Genomic DNA, 20,372 nt, shown 5'->3' on the forward strand with positions numbered 1-20,372 from the left:
ATGACGTCTTGCGGCGGAGGCGGCGATGATGGTGGCGCTCGCCCAACGCCGGCGGTGGTCTACGACGACCTGGTCGAGGTGCGTGAGCACGCCGCGGCGTTGCAGAACATGTTGCAGGGTTCGTCCAGCGTGGCGGCCGCGGACGCGGGGGAGCTGGTGAAGGAGATGATGGGCAGGTTGTCGAGCGCTATGTCGGTGCTGGGCACCAGTGGAGTCGCGGCGTCGTCATCGGGAGCAGGCCGGGGACCCGGCGCGAGGAGGAGGAGGTCGGGCACGACGGCGGCGGCAGCCAGGCTGCAAGGCCGGAGAACCTCGAGGAGAAGGTGAAGAAATTCTGAAACCCTTACTTAATCAACCATATCGTACAACTAGCTAAGCTAGTACTAGCTCTTACTATAACATGCACTTCAATATGCATGCGAGTTAACAAATTATCTTGCAAATTGGGCTAGCCTAGTGGGGGAACTTTACGCGCCAATGATCAGCGGAAGAAAAGTAGCCCTTCTCCTCTTGTGATAAAAAAGAGGAAAAGTACATGCATGCATCTAAGATCACTAGGGTCTTTGGGCATGGAAAGATGCATGCATGGGCATATCAAATCACACGTAGTTGTTCCTACTAATTCTGTCTGCTGAATATGTATGGCAGGACGAAGAGCCCTTTCATCAAGATGGTCACGACTACAACGCTCAACGATGACAATTCATGGAGGAAGTATGGGCAGAAAAATATACATGCCTCTACTAACCCGAGGTACACATATTAGTTGCATATGTACATGTAGATACATATACTGATGAACTACTCATATTTGTGTCTGTTCTGTTGTGCTGCCACTTGATTCGCAAAAAAATAAAATTATGAAGTGAGATCTCGCCGCATGCAGTTCCGAGAAAGAAACAACACAATTTCAACATGCCGACTTGTGAAGTTGAATCGTTCATCCAAGCTAGCCAAGACACTTGCCAACTTGTTGATTATACCCTAGCAAGTTGAGCTTCTCAATTTCATTTTCTTTATGAAGTTGAGCTTTTTGATTGATCACTCCTTGATCAAATGCATATAGCACTAGTTGCATAAGTAGTGTATGCTCTAGATAGCTAGCTAGTAGACTCGTACGTACCTCACATAGGTAGGAAAAAGTTGCAGTGAGTACTAATTTGCACACATGTGTATCCAGGAGCTACTACAGGTGCACGCATAAGCCAGATCAAGGATGCATGGCCACGAGGCAGGTCCAGAAGTCGGAGTCCAACCCATCGGAGCTCGAAATCAGCTACTACGGTCAGCACACCTGCAGGGACCCCTCCACGTTTCCATCATTCATCGTCCAAGGCGCCGCTGCGCCGACGGATGGTGCGCAACTCATCAGCTTCGCACCCAATAATGGCGCCGCCGCAAGCACCAGCACGGGCGCCTTATCACATCGTCTCCTGAAAGAGACGATGGATCATCGGGTGCTCTTCTCCCACTTCTCCAGCTACAGCTCCTCGCAGACTCAGGAGGGGTGTGCCCCCAGCAGTTCGCCGTCACCGGCTTGCCAAGAAAAGTTCATGCAGTATGCCGGCGGGCAGCTCGCCGACGTTCTGGGGCGGACGACGTCCGCGTTGACCGTTGGATCAGCACCGACGGAGTACTGGCCGGTTGTGGGGGACGCCGGCGTCGACATGGATGCTGCCGCAGGCATGGTGGACAGCTTCCCTTCCTCGCCAAGCAGCCTGGGGTTCATGTCAGGCTCGCTCGGATCGTTCGGCAATAACCTTGGTGACGACGACCTGTTTGACTTCGATTCCTGACGATGGAAGATGCATCCATGCATGCATGCTTAACACGCTTGCAATTTGCATGCATGGTATAATAGTAGCTCATTTTACTGGGCATGTAAAGATTTGGACATGTATACGTATGTATAGCTAGCCAATAACGGTAGCTAGCTACATAATGTGTATTGTATTGACATGTAACCTCCGTTAGTTTGCATGTGTCAAAAATGGAAATATGTACACATGACCTTAAATTGTGGGTTTGTAAATTAATGCTTATATCTATATGTATATGATCGTGGAAATATGTTCAAAACAAAAGTATTTGGATATTGTTGATAAAACCTCGGCAAAATTTGTTTCAACTTTTAAGGAACCTTGAGAAACAAGGAGCTGGGAGTGCAATTCTATTAAGAGAATGCCCTTGCTTATAGGAAATAATGGACCATAGAGAAAAAAAAAGTTCGGCTAATCCTACTAGGAAACACATGAGTTTTTCAGGGAAATTGAGTATACACATGTTGGAAATTTTCAAACAGGTCTAACCTCCTGCTACAAATTATCCTACGCATCTTTGTAGAAAAACAATCCATAAGAATTTTGGAGGAATCATTCCTTTGAACCAAAGGGACTATAGGAAATTTTCCTATAAAGTGGAATATTACGGAACTCCTTTGAACCAAAGAGGCCCCTAAGGTTCCCACCCCAAGTTTTGGCCGGATAAAATTTTGAAGTCCAACGCATTGTGCTTCACGGCAGCATATTGAATGTGACGACGTCTGCTTGCTTTCTTGATGCTGAAATTGTGTCCCACCTCTCAAAGGACTACCCCTTTCACGATCGCCACTTAGCACCTAGTAAACCTGATGCAGGCACTGGTGGAAAAACAGGCTTCCGGGAAGCCCCATAAGTCGCGAAGGTAAAGGAACCGCGACTAATGGGGTCTTTAGTCGCGGTTCGTGTGGCGAACCGCGACCAAAGGCCTGGGCCCAGGGCGCACGGTGGCCAGCTGGTGCACGTGGGGGGCTTTAGTCGCGGTTGGCCAGCCCAACCGCGACTAAAGGTGCCGAAGGCCTTTAGTCGCGGTTGGCCGGGCCAGCCGGGACTAAAGCCCCTCCCCTATATATACCCATCCAGCAGCCAACACTTAGCCATTTTGGAGCCATTCTCTTCACAAGTGAGTGTTAGGTTTGCTTTTGGTTCCTCTTATGCACATAAGGTGTTTGATGAAATGCCCCAAGAGCATGAAACAAACATGATATGAAGTGTTGGAGTCACACTTGAGCTTTCTCATTTAATTTTTCCTCCTCGATCGCGGTTAGCAACTTGAACCTTTGATATGTGTCATTGATAAAATATGCATGTGTGTGTAGTTCATTAATTGTTTAATTTATATTGTTTGTAGCTAGTTAGTTTAACAAATGCATGATGGTTAATTATATATTTTATATTATAATAATGCGAGATGAATCGGCAATGGATGTACGGTAACCGACTCTCCGGCGAGTTCGGTACGGGTTTGAAAGATTTCCTCGTAGTGGCTAATGCGAACAAGCAGGGGGTTTTGTTATCTGTCCATGTGTTAAGTGTAAGAATCGGAAGGGTTACTCTTCCTCAAGAGATGTTCACATGCACCTGCTTCGGCACGGTTTCATGCCAAGCTATAATTGTTGGACCAAGCATGGAGAAAGAGGGGTTATAATGGAAGAAGATGAAGAAGGGGATGATTTCAATGATGAAAGCTATCTTTCTCATTTCGGTGATACTTTCATGGAGGATGCTGAAGGTGAAGGGGAAGGTGAAGAAGAGGCACGTGATGATCCCGTTGATGATCTTGGTCGGACCATTGCTGATGCACGGAGACGCTGCGAAACTGAAAAGGGAGGGAGAATTTGGATCGCATGTTAGAGGATCACGGGAAGGCGCTGTACCCCGGATGCGATGATGGTCCGAAAAAGCTGGGCTGCACACTTGGATTTGCTGAGATGGAAGGCACGAGCAGGTGTAGCTGACTCGGCATTTGAAAACTTGCTGAAAATGTTGAAGAATATGTTTCCAAAGAATAACGAGCTGCCCGCCACTACGTACGAAGCAAAGAAGGTTGTCTCGCCCTCTAGGTTTAGAGGTTACGAAGATACATGCATGCATCAACGATCGCATCCTCTACCGCGGTGAATACGAGAATTTGAATGAATGCCCGGTATGCACCTTGCATTGCGTTATAAGATCGAGGCGATGACCCCGGTGACGATGTTGAGGGCCGAAACCCGGGGAAGAGGGTTCCCGCCAAGGTGATGTGGTATGCTCCTATAATACCACGGTTGAAACGTCCGTTCGGGAACAAAGAGCATGCCAAGTTGTTGCGATGGCACAAAGAGGACCGTAAGTCGGACGGGGAGTTGAGACACCCCGCGGATGGAACGCAATGGAGAAAGATCGACAGAGAGTTCAAAGATTTTGCAGCTGACGCAAGGAACATAAGATTTGGTCTAAGTACGGATGGCATGAATCCTTTTGGCGAGCAGAGCTCCAGCCATAGCACCTGGCCCGTGACTCTATGCATCTACAACCTTCCTCCTTGGTTGTGCATGAAGCGGAAGTTCATTATGATGCCGAGTGCTCATCCAAGGTCCGAAGCAACCCGGCAACGACATCGATGTGTACCTAAGGCCATTAGTTGATGAGCTTTTACAGCTGTGGGGCAGACCCGGTGTCCGTGTGTGGGATGAGCACAAAGAAGAGGAATTTGACCTACGAGCGTTGCTTTTCGTAACCATCAACGATTGGCCTGCTCTTAGTAACCTTTCGGGACTGTCAAATAAGGGATACAATGCATGCACGCACTGCTTACATGAGGCTGAAAGTGTACATTTGCCAAATTGTAAGAAGAACGTGTACCTTGGGCATCGTCGATTTCTTCCGAAAGGTCATCCAGTAAGAAAGAAAGGCAAGCATTACAACGGCAAGGCAGATCACCGGCCGAAGCCTCGCGGAACACACTCGGTGCTGAGGTATTTGATATGGTCAAGGGTTTGAAAGTCATCTTTGGAAAGGGTCCGGCGGACAATCGGTTCCGAAGGGAGCCGACGGGCACGTAGCCATGTGGAAGAAGAAATCTATATTCGGGAGCTAGAATATTGGAAAGTCCTAGAAGTCCGCTCTGCAATCGACGTGATGCACGTTACGAAGAATATTTGCGTGAACATCCTAAGCTTCTTGGGCGTGTATGGGAAGTCAAATGATACAAAGGAAGCACGGCAGGACCAGAAAAGTTTGAAAGACCCTGATGACCTGCATCCGGAACGGTTTCAAGGTCGTGCCAGCTACGCTCTGACCAAAGAAGAGAAGGTCATCTTTTTTGAATGCCCGAGCAGTATGAAGGTCCCGTCGGGATTCTCGTCCAATATAAAGGGAATAATAAACATGGCGGAGAAAAAGTTCCAAAACCCGAAGTCTCACGACCGCCACGTGATTATGACGCAATTGCTTCCGATTGCTTTGAGGGGCTCCTGCCGGAAAATGTTCGAGTAGCCATTGTGAAGCTATGTGCATTCCTCAATGCAATCTCTCGGAAGGTAATCAATCCAGAAGTTCTACCACGGTTACGGAACGATGTGATCCAATGTCTTGTCGGTTTCGAGTTGGTGTTCCCGCCATCCTTCTTCAATATTATGACGCACCTCCTGGTTCACCTAGTCGATGAGATTTCCATTCTCGGTCCTGTATTTCTACACAATATGTTCCCCTTCGAGAGGTTCATGGGAGTATTAAAGAAATATGTTCGTAACCGTGCTAGGCCGAGAAGGAAGCATCGCCAAGGGCTATGGAAATGAGGAGGTAATTGAGTTTTGTGTTGACTTTGTTCCCGACCTTAAGCCGATTGGTCTTCCTCAATCGCGGCACGAGGGGAGACTAAGTGGAAAAGGCACGATCGGAAGGAAATCAATGATATGTATGGACGGCCATTCTCTCGATCGAAGCACACCACACAGCTTCCGACCAATTCCAGCTTGGTTGCTCCGTACTTTGAGAAACACAAGAATATTTTACGCTCGGACAACCCCGGGAAGCCTCGAATCCTGGATTAGGAAGGCCCACATGGAGACTTTCGGCGGTTGGTTGAGAAAACATTTAATGAGTGACAATAAGGTTGTAGATCAGCTGTACATGTTGGCCAAGACACCATCTTCGACTATAACGACTTTCCAAGGGTACGAGATAAATGGGAATACATTTTACACGATCGCCCAAGATAAAAAGAGCACCAACCAAAACAGTGGTGTCCGCTTTGATGCAAGCAACCGAGAATGGGCAAAAGGTCACATATTATGGTTACATAGAGGAGATATGGGAACTTGACTATGGACCCTCCTTTAGGGTCCCTTTGTTCCGGTGCAAATGGTTCAAGCTAACAGGAGGTGGGGTAAAGGTGGACCAGCAATACGGAATGACAATGGTGGATTTCAACAATCTTGGTTACCTTGACGAACCATTCGTCCTAGCGAAAGATGTCGCTCAGGTTTTCTATGTGAAGGACATGAGTAGCAAACCGAGGAAACGGAAAGATAAGAAAACGATCAGTACATCATGCGATGATCCAAAGCGCCACATTGTTCTTTCAGGGAAAAGAAACATCGTGGGAGTGGAGGACAAGACAGACATGTCAGAAGATTATAATATGTTTGCTGAAACATCGTGGGAGCGGCGAGGGTTATGTGTCCTCGGCACCGCCACCGCCCTCTCGGTCACCGCCACACCGGTCTCTCGGTCACGCGGTCACTGCGTCCCCCTTTCGCCACCGCCACCGGTCTCTCGGTCACGCGGTCACTGCGTCCCCCTTTCGCCACCACCACCGTTCTCTCGGTCACGCGGTCACCGCATGCGAGGCGAGGTCGATCGTCCGCATATACACATCTAATACACGCGTCCCCCTCTCGCCTCCCTCGTCGCCCTCTCTCTTTATATGTAGAAGAGATGTGATAATGCCGGCATATACACAATTAATTTGTTTTGACTACATGTTTTCGGGACCGACATATGGCGGACGATAGAGGTGACCCGATTCTGGACAACTATGATCCGGACGTCGAAGAACATATCTTCGGCATCATAAAAGGCGATGTTATATATGTGCCGACCGGAGAAGAAGAAGATGATATCTCTTCTTATCTCGAACCTTGAGGGTGAAGATGAAGGGCGCCGTCAAGCAAGATGATGCCGAAGAAACGTCGATAAACGACGATCTTCGCTTGGAAGTAGCAACCACCTCCGGCGCCGAGGTATATATATATACATATTGAGCGTCCGGTGATACAACTAACTGATTTGAATAAATTAATGTGTGTGTACTAACGCGCGCGACTCTCTTTCTTATTTTAGCCCTCGGCCGGATCGTCGAAAAATCGAGTACGTCGTCGTCAAAGCGTGGCGCAACCAAGACGATGAAAGCAGGAGAAACATGCACCATCGATGTTGTCGACGAAGAAACCGGCAGAGCCGCCGGAGCCCAGCAAGAACGCCACCAAGTTTGTCGGCCAATGCGGAGCCGTTGTTAGAGACAACGTCTCGATCACCCGCCAGGAGTGGAATGAGCCAAAGAAGGCACGTGTTGGTTTCACTTTTGTCGAACGAGAGAGAAAAAAGATTGCTTCAACAAGCTTATGGAACATTTCGTTCTACCTCCGGAATACCGCAAATACGATGAGGAGGGTAACAAGATTGCGGAAAACAAGAAGAGGCGCAAGCTAGTCAAACAGTTCGCTCTTTCTAGGATGGCCAACGCATTCGGAAATACAAGCAAAATCTAGCCCATGACTTTGTCAACCAGGGCAAGACTCGGATTTCAAAGGACAATATGAGAAACTGCAACATGATTGGCCAGAATTTGTGAAGCAAAAGAAATCGGAGCAGTTCCTTGAACTATCGAAAAAAAATAAGGAAAATGCGGCCAAGAAGGAGTACAATCATAAAATGGGGCCGGGAGGGTATCGCTTTTGGCAGCCTAAGTGGGAGAAGATGGAGAACGAGCTGAGGGCGCGAGGAATCCGTCCGTGTACGGAGGGATGGGACCCAAGGGCCAAAAGCTGGTGGTACGGGCATGGGGGATCGCCGAACCCGGAGACAGGGGAGTGTGTTTATCAGGGGCAAAATAATTACACCCACCCAAAAGCTTATTGAGGCAATGAGGGATGCTCAAGAGGGGAGGATCAGGTTCAACGGAGAGAACGACGCCCGACAAAAGCCCTCGGGAATCCTGAACACGGAGGACGTGTACGAGGCATGCCCGGGGACATTTCGTGGAAACTAGGGTTCTCCCGGAAAGATGACCCGTACGGTTACGTGAGCCGTAAGAGAAAGATGGATCGGGATGCGGATGTTGTGGCGAAGTTGGTAACGGAAATGGATGTGATGAAGAAAACCGTGAGTGTACTAGTCGCCGAAAGAGATGCAGCTCGGGCGCAGCATGAAGATCATCCAATGGATCTCGGAAGCCGCGACGGAGAAGAAGCAGCGTGGCTTCCACGGAGGCCTCACCGGCCGGTGCACCGACGATAGAAATTACTGCACCGGAGCCTCAGCTGGTGGTCGAAGTTACTGCACCGGAGCCTCCTCGCTACCCCGTGGACGATATAAAGGAGATGAAAGCATGTCATCTGTATTATCCTATCGGGAACATGTCCATGAAGGTAGCCATCGGCAGTGCTTTACCACTTGGAGCACTCCACCACAACAACCCCATTCAAGATGGCTATGCTCGTGTCACGGTGGAGGAGATAGTCCAAGGGTTTGAGGACCTGGACATTGACATTGCTACACCTGAAGGGGTGAAAAGACTTGGAGATGTCAAGCGCCGAGTTCATTCTATGGCGTAAGAAATTTATCAAGTTTCCGAGGCGAGGCGCCAACAAGTCCACCCCCGTACGGTGGTGGTGGTGGCGGTGGCGGTGACGGTGGCGGTGGCGGTGGCGGTGACGGTGGCGGTGGCGGTGACGGTGGCGGTGGTGCTTCACCTAATACACCTCATTCACGTCGGCGGACGCCGCCCCCGATCCTCGTCCGGCGGGTGATCGGACACCGGTACCGCCCCAATCCACCTCCGGCGAAGAAGCGAGAGCGGTCCTGGGTTATTAACCCGGACCCTTACGTACCTAAGAAAACAAAGGTACCGGAGGTATCACCGAAGCCTCTCCCCACGAGGCCTTGGGAAAGTAGTGCCGAGGAAGTCGAGGCGGGCGCGGCTGCTGATTTAGAGAAATGGAAGGCGAGCGTCAAGAAGAAAATAGAGGGCGAGCCCAAGCCGAGTATATTCGACAAGGAAAAGCGAGTGGGCTAAGTCATTTTTGAACACACCGTCCCAAGCCGCGAAGAATCTGCCTGACGACTATTTACGTGAACTTCGTAGGCAAGCAGTCGCGTTCAAGAGGAACAAAGAGTCTCAGGAGAAGAAAGCCTTGGAGGACAAGGCCGAGACAAAATTAGAAAGGGGGAAAGAAGTTGCCCAGCTCGGGGAACAAAGTAAACAATCGATCGCCCCGCTCATAGTGCAAGCCGCCGGTCGGGAGGCCCCGATATCATAGCAGCTGCGGCAGCACATGGATTGACCGTAGAAAGTGCCGAAAACAAGCGGCCGACTTAGGTATCACTCTTCGTGCAAGTGTTAGGCCTTGATGAGGCGCCAATGAAGGACGTAGTATTTACATATGTGAAGAATGGCCCTCTCATCGAGCCTGCGCAGGAAGAGGATCTACCTCGACAAATGAAAGGTCTGCTAAATTGGTACAAGGCTTACATAAAACATGAAAACGCCAAAGACTATATCTATGCGGAAGTTAAATATGAGCATCACTTCAAACGTTACTGGGTACAAATTCCTCTGAGTGAATTGTTCCAGCTGTTCAATCTGCGCGACCTCGACAAATCTATCATCAGTTGCTACGTTCTGTAAGTGATTTATTAATTTCTACCCCATCTCGTTCATTGCCTGCACTATATATATATATATTGTCCTAACTATCTTGTTGTGTACGCTATATATTATGCAGAATGAAGAAGCGGGAAATGCGAATAAGGAACATCCATGATGTTGGGTTCATTGACCCACACATCGTTAATTCATATGTGTTAGAACACCACCCTGCCGACGTGGAGGAAGACTCGTGGCGGTTTATTAGAAAACAGCAAGAGAAAAGTGATATTCTATTTCCTTACCATTTTGGGTGAGTGTTTCTGTCTTGAGCACATTCTCTTTTGTTTACTCCATGCATGGTATGTGGCTAATCGATGAGTTATGCATGATCTGTGCATGTATCGTGTCCGCAGGTTCCACTGGATTCTTATGGTAATTAAAGTTCGGACCTCCTCGGTTCTCGTCCACGACTCTCCGAATATGGATCCGGCGCTTTGGGGCGACATGAGAAAAATGATGCAAAAGTAATTATTTTCATTCATTTGCGCTCTATATCGATCGGCCTATTTCGTTCATCATTTCCTAATATCAAGTAACTAATTAATAACTCTCTTGTTTATTTAATTTTCTTTGCCTCGTAGGGTTTGGAGACGGTTCGTAGATACCAAGGTCGGTGAATTCAAAAAAGAGCTACATTTTAAAATGGCGAGTGCCGACGTCCGGGGATACTCAGCCACCGGGGACCAATCTATGTGGATACTATGTTTGTGAGAGGATCCGGAGATACCGCAATGAGCGGGACCGGACGTGTGAGAACAACATCTCGAGGAATAACCTCCGGAAGACGCTTAGTCTAGAAGCTCGCTTCCGACCACTTCAAGAGGAACTAGGCTGGATGGTTGGCGAGGAAGTCATCGATCCTAGAGGAGAACACTATTACGATGACGTAGATCTTTATAGGCACCGGAATTTGTAACTAACTTGTTCAAAATTGTATATGTTCATCCGATATTGAATATATATTGTATATGGTCATCCGATATTGAATATATATTGTATATTACTCTTGAATTCTTTTTGGTTCTAATTTCAAATTTGTTTGAAATTGTACATTCATATGCATGTATGTATACAGTACCGTAGAATATGTGAAACTCCTTCAAAATTAAAACCCAAAAGAAATAAAATAATACAAATTAAAAAGAAACCAGATTTAGGGGGAGGGGGGCTAAACCCTAAACCCCGCGGAGGCCTTTAGTCGCGGTTGGCCGAAGAACCGCGACTAAAGGTCCTCCGCCCTGGCGCTCGCCTCGAGGCCCACGTGGATGGGCCTTTAGTCGCGGTTCGTAAGGAACCGCGACTAAAGGGGGGGGCCTTTAGTCGCGCTACTTTGGTCGCGGTTGGGCCACCGCGACTAATGGCAGTTGCCAACCGCGACCAAAGCCTGTTTTTCCACCAGTGAGGGGATCAACGGTTGATGCTCATAATATGCCCGAGGATCGGTAGAATGCTTTTTAGCAACACATCTCTATGAAATGGCAACACTTTTAGCATCCACCTAATCTACCTCATGCGTTTGGAAGAAGAGAAACCACTACAATTTATCATGATGAGGATAAACCTTCCACGGTGGAGTATCAATGACCTTCAATAATGGCATTGGTCGGCACTCCACATGTTCTGTAGTTTTTTATGAGAAGTTTGCACGTGGATGCTCAGAATTTCTAGGTTTTGGCCATCAACCAAACTGTCCGTAACTATCACAATATCTCTTCTTAGTTGAAACTTGAAAGGTAGTGCTCCCGCCGATTTTCTAAAAGTACTAAAATTCCATCTTCCACAAGATTTAGAATGGCTTCTTGTGGCTTGTGGGGTTAGCATGTGTATGTTAAACAATTGTTCATGGTTTGCCGGTATATCAACCTGGTTTTTATAACTACCTTTATAGCCTTAATTAAGTTACCCGTATATGGTTGTTTATTAGACGATGGATGTCACTAGCCAGCAGCCCTTGAAACCAACCAAAAACCAGGTGTCTACGTCGATGCTTGGTTGGACCAATGGATATCCACGTTGGCCCACTGACAGCGAAAGTTGGAACATGTTTTCTTTGCAAACAGAGTTATTGTCACGCCAGCTTTCCAAGTCTTTCACTCCAAAGACTTTGACTCCAGCGCATATATAGCAGTGCAAAAACTACTGCCATTGGCTCAACCACTCGACACATGGCTCCAAACATTTTTACATAGAAATTTAATAAAAGTAAAAGAACTCCTGCACGCGTTAGTTCTGTCTATGGCGATAAGCTCAGCGAAACAAAAGCAAAGAACATGTCTATGTTCCTTGAAAAAACAAAGCGATGGATGAAAACTACTTTTCTGTCTATGGTGTCAAGTTCTCAAGTCAGTCAGTTAACATCCAATTCTTATCAGATAGGACTTTACATGTGTAAAAGCTGAGTGTTCTCATTTGGCGTATATACTACCAAGTAAGAGTTGAGCTAATAGAAGCTTCGCCGCTGATTAAAGTCTAAAGATGCGGTCCTTTGAAGAAGATTCAACTAGATACTGTGAAGTGTGAACCTTCTCTGTCTGCTAGCTAGTAGTGCATTGCTATCCTACTTTTGGTGTATGTGGATCTAGCTTTCTGCTTATGTTCATGGGTTGTTCCTGAAAATAAACTAGAGTATAATCAAAGTACCATCTAAGAATGTCTCAATAATCGTCACATGAACTTTACAATAAGATAGAAATCTAGTTAAAGCTGTCATTACACGACAAATATTTACTTCAAAGTCGCATGGAGAAATGTCTTAACCTGCTTTCAGTAAAGTGAACTGAACCAGTACCCGGCAGCCGGCAGAGGGTGTATCCAGTGGATGTAGATCGTCGGATATGCGTTCGAGACTTCGAGTTGAAGGGAATACGCTTTGGATATGTGAAGCCTGCGTGTTGTGAAGTAAATGAAATCTTAGTGACAGCTACTTTTTAGGTCCATAGATTTTACGTGCGGATCAAAACCACCTGCCACGCAAGTAGAATCTTAGTGATTGATCGTGTGTTGGTAAACAGAATCTTCCTTCTCAATTCATAGTCCATCGGAAGGGGAAAAGTGTATCTCCAAATATGTGGCGTGCATGCTTTCTTACTGTGCTCTAATAAATATAATCTTCAGAAGATAGCAATGGGCACTGCTCATGTGGAAAATTAGGGTAAGAAGCAATTGTTTAGATGCGTTTTTTTTTTGAAGCTGAAAACTTGCGCCTGAAGACACTGCCTAGTGGTGCGGTGTCATGTTTTGCATGGTTCTTGGTAAAAGGTTCAGCTCTCAAGCCTCTTAGACTAGCCACAATGGGAGTATCATAAGACTAGCCATAGTGCTAGTATCATAGCTAGTATCATGCACATTGGTCCCACAAAAATGCTGATGTGGCATCTAATTAAGGAGGAGAGAGGATATTAGAGTAACATAGGTAGATACTGTATCATAGCGCATGTCACGAGAAAAGTTAATGCCAAACAAATCTTGTGCATAAATTTGCATTGAGATTCTAAAAAGCAATAAATATAGCATGACTATGATACTACTTCGTGATACTAACCACTATAGAGATAGTATCATACACAGTATCATATGCATGATACTACTACATGTATGACCAGCCTAAGTAGTAGTATCATGCATGCCATGTAGGCAAAAATCGGATGTGGCACACCAATTAATGAGGTGAGAGATGAGAGTGGGATCATAATATGATACCGTATCATAGCACGTAAAACTAGAAAACTTAATGCCAAACACATCATGTACACACATTTGTATTGAGATTCTACAAACATTAAATATGATGATACTATGATACTATCTTATGATATTATGCATTGTGGGGTTAGTATCATAAACTAGTATCATGTGCATGATACTAGTGTATGATACTTTCCATTGTGACTAGTCTCACTAATCACGTGCCTATGATGAGTAATTTGTGTGGTCTGCATATTAATATAGTGATGTGTAATTTACTTGTAAATTGCCTATGATATTTAAAATGGAGATTGTGTGACAATTTCTTGATTTTTTTTGTAATAGTTACATAGTAAAGACATATATGTGTGATCGTCTTGCTTGGCATGTAGGCCTTTAAGTATTTGAGGAATATCGAAAGGGCCTGCAGAATTAATTTTACTTTTTAAACTTTGTACTCACAGATTTTGTTTAATAAAAGGCCGTGTGTATCATCATGATGCAGAAGCCGGGGTTTCACTCCCTATTTCGAAAAAAAATAAGAAAAAATACACAAGACACCATATGCACACCACTCCTCACTAGCAGTTTGCTCCGCAGGACACGTTGAGCAACACCAGAGCATCACCCCCATGGGCGTATGCCTTTGACTCCCGTCACTAGCAAAACGATGTATCTTGGGCGTTCGTTTGTTGTCATGAAATCGTTTTTTTAGATGGTTTGTTGTTATGAAATCTTTATCTGTTGGTGTGGCATATTTGCATATAGACCCATATATTCTACCAAAACCAACCTATAGTCCACCCAAGTGAGGTTTTATAGAAATGTTCTACTGTAGTTTCATAGTGTTTCAGAATGGACTTAACAACAAACATTTCGTTAAAGAGAAATATGTTGTAAATACTTTGAGACTTGGATTTTTTGCAACATGTAGCACATTTTTTCAAGTTTATTTAGTCAAAAGTGAAACATATTCAGAAACTTGGAATGAAACATCCTCACAGATGAACTGATTTCAACAAATAGTAAAGATTGTTTGTTAAATTTCCTCACGAATGGATGGGATACCGCCATCATTAGTTGATACCATAATCAGATAGTGACATTCCTCACCCCCTTTGTACAACCCCGCTTTGGCCAACATCAACATTCCACCAAAAGACAAATCCAAAACACATACATCGAGTGAAACATTGTGACATGACCCTATGACCAACATCCTTGTAAGGGCATCTCTTGGAAACCCTAGGGTGTTTCCTTGCAGTACTAGCTCAGCTCGTACGGCACAATTTTGACGGGACCCTCCTAGATGCAGAGACCTGTAGAGGAGCCAACCTCCTCGAAAAATGGGGAGAGAGAGAGAGGAAGAGAGATAGAGAACATGGGGAGTAGTTGTTGTTGTGGAGGGGAAAAAAATGACGGTGGGTCCACACAATAGTGGGCTCAACTCCTGTGTTGGAAAAAACCCAACAAATCATCTTTCCATTCCTAGCTGGATGCATCATTGCATCAAGGTGCTAGGCGATTCCTCCTTTTCACATTCCCTATCTATAAGCTCTATCATACAACATTTTTGAACTAGACAATGACCATGAGACATTCACAAGGCTACCTTGAACCGAAGATGAGAAATCATGCATCCAACATGGGAGCAACTATTTTTCTTCTCTTTCACACATTTTCTTGTTCATCGTGTGCATGCCGATGATCAATCATGCATCAAACTAGCTTGTCGATGGCCTAGATTGCATAACAAAGACAAAGAGTATACACTGCTGAAGACGCATGTTCACTTTTTATACATGGCTTTCCTTAAATGCCACAAGTAGGACACATGGAAAGCCAAGTTTTGATGCACGTCAATAGTCCCATGGTTAAAACTTGTCTACAAAATCACTCCCAGAAATTATTTGTACCCTTTTTCATTCTTCAAGGTTTTTAACCGGCTTCATTTTTAGTTAGCCTTTTGGTGTATATAGAAACATCTAACATTACATGCACATACATAACTTTCACATGCAAATACTACCTCCATCCAAAAGCTTAAGACTTATATTATAAAAACTTAGTAAAATCTGACATGTAAAATATAAATTTAATATTAGTACATAGATAACTAAATATATTTTCATATGTTATTTATAAAATATCATATTTTTGATAACTTTTTCTAAAAGTTAAATCAGCTTTAATTTGTTTGACTTTTCAATAATAATAATTTTTTAGGGCATTTTTTCAAAAATAATAAAAACCTTAAACTTTGAGACGGGGTAGTATATGCTACCAGGGATCGGCCCATCAGATGCACTGGCCCATGCACGGTAGTTCCTTCTTCCTCCTCTGTCTTCATAGGCCCATCAGAAGGCGCAAGAGGCAAACCGATTTTACCAAGTCTTCTCCTTCCTCTCCTATTTCGGTATCCTCACCTGCCTCCGGAAAGCGAAAGCAACGAGACCCGAATTAGCGGCGGCGATGGCTCTCCCGGCGTCGAGCACCACCCTCTCCCGCTTCCTCTCCGCCCGCCGCATCCAGCCCGCCGACGTCACTGCCCTCGCCACCTGGGGTGTCGCCGCCGGCACCGCCGCCTTCTACCTCGTCCAGGTTGGTGCTAAAACTGTTAATCGACGACGACTCGTTGGATTGCACGCACTGCCCAATACCCCCGCCCGATCGTTTGTCCCGTTTGCCCTCGTAGCCGTTGCTTGATCCGTGGTTACGTGTATGTTTGGACCGGTTAGGGTTTGTTTTCCGTAGATCCGATCTGCCATGTCTGCGTGCTTGTTGTTTGGTCTGGATCTGCGGCTTGCTGGATCGGTATTCTGGCTCCGCGATCTGACCTTCGATGGTGTGATCTGAGAGGGATTATCAGAAGTTTATTACGTTATTAGTCAAACTTGTTTGGATCTAAATAGTAGTCCATTGGTAGCCAATTGATTGTGATGGCCACATATTTTCTCTATAACAGCTATGTTTTAAGGTGCTTTAGGGATAGGAACGTGCTTCAGTAAATAGAGGACAGGACACATGTTGAAGTAGCTATGGTCACATCGACATCATGCTAACATGATGCTTGACCAAATGATAAATACGCAATGAACTTCTAATAGTTAGCAAAGCAGAAACTTCTAATAGTTATGGCACTTGAAGCATTGTAACTTAATCTGTTATTTGAATTTTGTGAATTTTGATGGATGTCATCTACTTTTCGTTATTCTACTCTGGAAACGGTATTTTTGTTTTGCCCCCACTTTGTTAGTTTTCCATTAGACACTTTGATTTCCTTTAGCTTTTGCCTTATCTGTTGTTTCACATAGCAAAGATGTACATTGTCCACATGCTCCTGTAAAGTCTCTTCGCCGCTGTTTATCATTTTTTTTTAAGAAACATTCATTATACATCCTTTGCTTAGAGAAGCACTTAGACTTCATCCTAGATGCCACCAAATAACCCTTCTGGAATGGGGGATTTCATATTATATCACTCCATGGATGGAAATGTTTCTATTTGTTTAAGATGGCATCAATCTTTCTAGTGTATGAAATTTGAAATTCATCGGTCAATTCTTGTTTAATTCTATTATGCATGATCTTCAAGTTCAGGCTATTACATTCAAGAACTTGGGTATCCTGCACAGCCTATTTAGAGCATCTCCAACAGGCGCGCTATATCGTGGCGCGCTAAACCTCTGATTGTGCGCGCTGTAAACAGCTAGCGCGCGCTGGGCCGTATTTTCCCCCGCCGGACGCGGCAAAATGCAGCGCGTGCGCGGGCGGAAAAAATCGTCCTCCGCCGGGCGCGGCAAAATACAGCGCGCGCGGGCGCGGAAAACAGTTTTGTATACTATTTTGCAATCACAAAGATCAAATAATCACACATAATTCATGAAACAAATAATGTACCATAATTTAAGTGGACACAAAACTATTTTCCGCGCCTTTCCCCTCCTCGGCGCGGGCCGCGCGCCGTTTGTTCGACGGCGCCTTTCCCCTCCTCGGCGCGGGCCGCGCGCCGGCGCCCTGCGCGGCCATCTGCGCGGCGGCAGCGCCTGCGTGCAGAGCCCCGCGCGGCGGGATGAAGAGCGCGCGCGCAGCAACCGTTGCGTTGCCGCCGCTAGGGTTTGGCGGGGGTGCGGCGGAAGTGGCGGCGGCGGAGGGTGGGACGGAGTAGGGAGGGGTGCCGGAGGGGTCCTCCATCGTCGGGATTTCACCGGCGGTGCGCGGTGACGACGGATTGGGCGCTCGGGCGGCGAGGCGGAAGAGGAAGTTTCAGCTCGGGGGATTTTTCGCGCTTGGACGAGCGATGCCGCGCGCTGTAGCCGGCGCGCCAGATATGCCGCTCCGGATTGTGCAAAACGCCGCGTGCCCTAAAAATTTTACAGCGCTGCGCCGTTTACCGCTCCTACTAGAGCGCGACATTCTGTCCCGCGTGCGCTATATCGGACGTTTTTATGCCGCGCGGCCTATATAGCGCGCCTGTTGGAGATGCTCTTATTGCTTTCTGTGGGATATATGTTCCCAGCTTTATTTTCTATCACTCGCCAGAATCCAACATTCAATCCTGCCATGCTGAACATCCAACATGCTAGTTCCACAGTTAGTGTGTCTTATCAGTTACCACTCTAAATATGCCCCTCTCACATTTTTAGCCACATGGGAGATCTTGGTAATCAATCAAGTATTGTTTATTTTCCAACATGCCGTTAATTTGTTTTCTTCTGAACTTTTTTTTCTGAAGGAGATCACCATATTATTTGGTTTAGTTTTCTGTCTTCACCATTCTGAAATCATTTTGATTTCTTTTGCAGCCATTTGACTTTATTAAGAAAACTTTCTTCGAGAAGCCAGAGCCAGAGGCATGAGTTTCATGGGCCCAGACGGCTGCAACTTTTGATGCATTTACATTTCCGGAATGATCTCTGAGCTGAAGAGAACTTGGATGACCCAGCCAATAATATATAAGACCCTGTTGTTTGCTTGTTTGATTGTTCATCCAGATGTAGATTTCCTCTTGCATTGCATGTAATCCTCAGCAGGGGAGGGGAATGATCATGTAAACTTATTTTTAATGAGAGAAGAAAACTGTGCCTCGTTGAGTTTTCCTGCCAGTTCATTGTCTAGTGCGCTAGCTGACCGAGATTCTCGCTCCTGATATTGGGGCTCTCACTGAAATCCCTCCACGGCCATCTGTGCTTGTGCTACTCTGCAAGTCAAGCTTTCTTGTTGCGGAGCTAAGTAAATCAATTTGCAAATTAAAACATATAATCCACTGAATTGCTATTCAACTAGAAGACAGCACCATCGTGCTCTCTTGAACACGAACATTTCAAATTTCTATGAGGTGGCTATCGGTATTTCAGTGAGCCAAATCTGCTGGGCGTAACCTCGTTAGGTATGTTTGCAAGAGATCAGTATCTCTTACCGTGTGTGATCATGTATCTCTCTCACTACTCTTGCTTGATTCACTCCTGTTTGTGTCAACTTCCGTCTGTGATGGTTTCTACATGAATAAGCTTTGCATGGACGAGGTGAATCTTTGTTTGGGTTTGATTCCAACTTTCGTTCTACATTAGTTCTCCATTTTCAAGTTTCTGTCCGAAATCCACAAGATCAATTTTTACGAAGTTCGTCTATCTTTTCAAAACACCCTCGGCAGTAGTTTCATCTTGCTATTCCACATACCTCCTGTGTCTTGAGTTTTCTGTTTCCAGGATCATAGCCAAAGTGGTTGAGAGTGGTGTTTGCTCCGTGCACAAAATCATTATGTTTCATTGCATATCCATGTGTATCAGATTTCCAAAACTTAATAAAACATAATGGAATCAGATATCACAGATATTAAATCCACAAATCAATTTTTACAGTTTCAAGTTTCTGTCTGAAATCCACAAGATCAATTTTTACGAAATTCGTCAATATTTTCAAAACACCGTTCGGCAGTAGTTTCATCTCGCTATTCCACATACCTCCGGTGTCTTGAGTTTTCTGTTTCCAGAATCATAGCTGAAGTGGTTGAGAGTGGTGTTTGCTCCGTGCACAAAATCATTATGTTTTGTTGCATATCCATGTGTTTCAGATTTCCAAAACTTAATAAAACACAATGGAATCAGATAGCACAAATCTTAAAGCAGGAAACATAGTGGTTCTAACGGCACAAACATGCACAGGACATACAAACATTTCTGCGAAATGGTTAGGTTGACTTCGTGCAACTCTGTTCATGTGTATTTATTAGGTATTTGTGGGTCCTCTTATCTTTGTATTAATACTTTGATTAGTGATGGTCTGTTTTTGGCAGTGATACCAACTTTCATCCACTGTAACTTTTCAATTTCATGTTTTTATTGGAAGTTCACCAAGATTGATTTTGCTAGTTTGTTGCTCACAATCGATCTTTTAGTTCCTTTCCAAACTAGATTCATCTCGCCGGTTTACACGACTTTCATATTATGTGCTCTCTGTTTTTATAATCATGATAAGTTATCTGTTTCGGGAATCATAACCGATATGCTTATGAGTTTTCTGCAAGTGTGACTCGGTGGAGACAAAGCAACTTCCATGCTTTGATGCGACCATAATATTATTACCAATGCGGACAGCAAAACACCGAGCTTTGCAACATAGTCAACGAAACAACATACAGTAGTATATCGCTGCCGGACCTGTCCAAGTCGAGTTGCAGTAGCAGGCAAGCAAATACTCCAAAACTCCTTCAGGCCGAAGCCTCGCGCTGCACATGCGCGAACTCTCTGGCCCCACAACCACAAGTCATCGTCACCAAAGTCAAGTCCGTACCTCGATCGTTGGCAATCGGAAGTTTAAATTTGTTAAAGCATTCGCGTCACTACCTCCTGCGAAAACAATAGCCGCCACCACCACCGGCACGCCACCGGGTGGACTGCCTCCGAGAAACCCCGGCAACCCACCGGTGACCGGAGCAAGCACGCCCTCCACCCGCTCGCC

The 20,372-nt window shown here is 45.6% G+C and overlaps 2 protein-coding genes across 2 annotated transcripts; both read left to right on the plus strand.

Moving 5' to 3' along the window:
• On the plus strand, positions 1-2,017 carry LOC124679417 (transcription factor WRKY45-2-like). The gene is made up of 3 exons (XM_047215174.1): positions 1-323; positions 649-753; positions 1,181-2,017. The coding sequence occupies exons 1-3, from the start codon at positions 1-3 to the stop codon at positions 1,794-1,796; spliced, it is 1,044 nt and encodes a 347-aa protein (XP_047071130.1). The 3' UTR covers positions 1,797-2,017.
• A 13,774-nt stretch (positions 2,018-15,791) lies between these two features.
• Positions 15,792-18,505, plus strand: LOC124677269 (ubiquinol-cytochrome c reductase complex 6.7 kDa protein-like). The gene is made up of 2 exons (XM_047213274.1): positions 15,792-16,014; positions 18,218-18,505. Exons 1-2 carry the CDS (start codon positions 15,886-15,888, stop codon positions 18,269-18,271), a joined length of 183 nt encoding a protein of 60 aa, XP_047069230.1. The 5' UTR covers positions 15,792-15,885; the 3' UTR covers positions 18,272-18,505.
• Positions 18,506-20,372: the final 1,867 nt, after the last annotated feature.

Source organism: Lolium rigidum, chromosome 7 (assembly GCF_022539505.1).
Source record: "Lolium rigidum isolate FL_2022 chromosome 7, APGP_CSIRO_Lrig_0.1, whole genome shotgun sequence".
NCBI classification, from domain to species: domain Eukaryota; kingdom Viridiplantae; phylum Streptophyta; class Magnoliopsida; order Poales; family Poaceae; genus Lolium; species Lolium rigidum.

Coding starts and splice junctions, on each gene's coding strand:
- LOC124679417 (XM_047215174.1), top strand. CDS start 1: ATGACGTCTTGCGGCGGAGGCGGCGATGATGGTGGCGCTCGCCCAACG. Junction 324..648: donor CGGAGAACCTCGAGGAGAAG/GTGAAGAAATTC, acceptor TATGTATGGCAG/GACGAAGAGCCCTTTCATCA. Junction 754..1,180: donor CATGCCTCTACTAACCCGAG/GTACACATATTA, acceptor ATGTGTATCCAG/GAGCTACTACAGGTGCACGC.
- LOC124677269 (XM_047213274.1), top strand. CDS start 15,886: ATGGCTCTCCCGGCGTCGAGCACCACCCTCTCCCGCTTCCTCTCCGCC. Junction 16,015..18,217: donor CCGCCTTCTACCTCGTCCAG/GTTGGTGCTAAA, acceptor TTTCTTTTGCAG/CCATTTGACTTTATTAAGAA.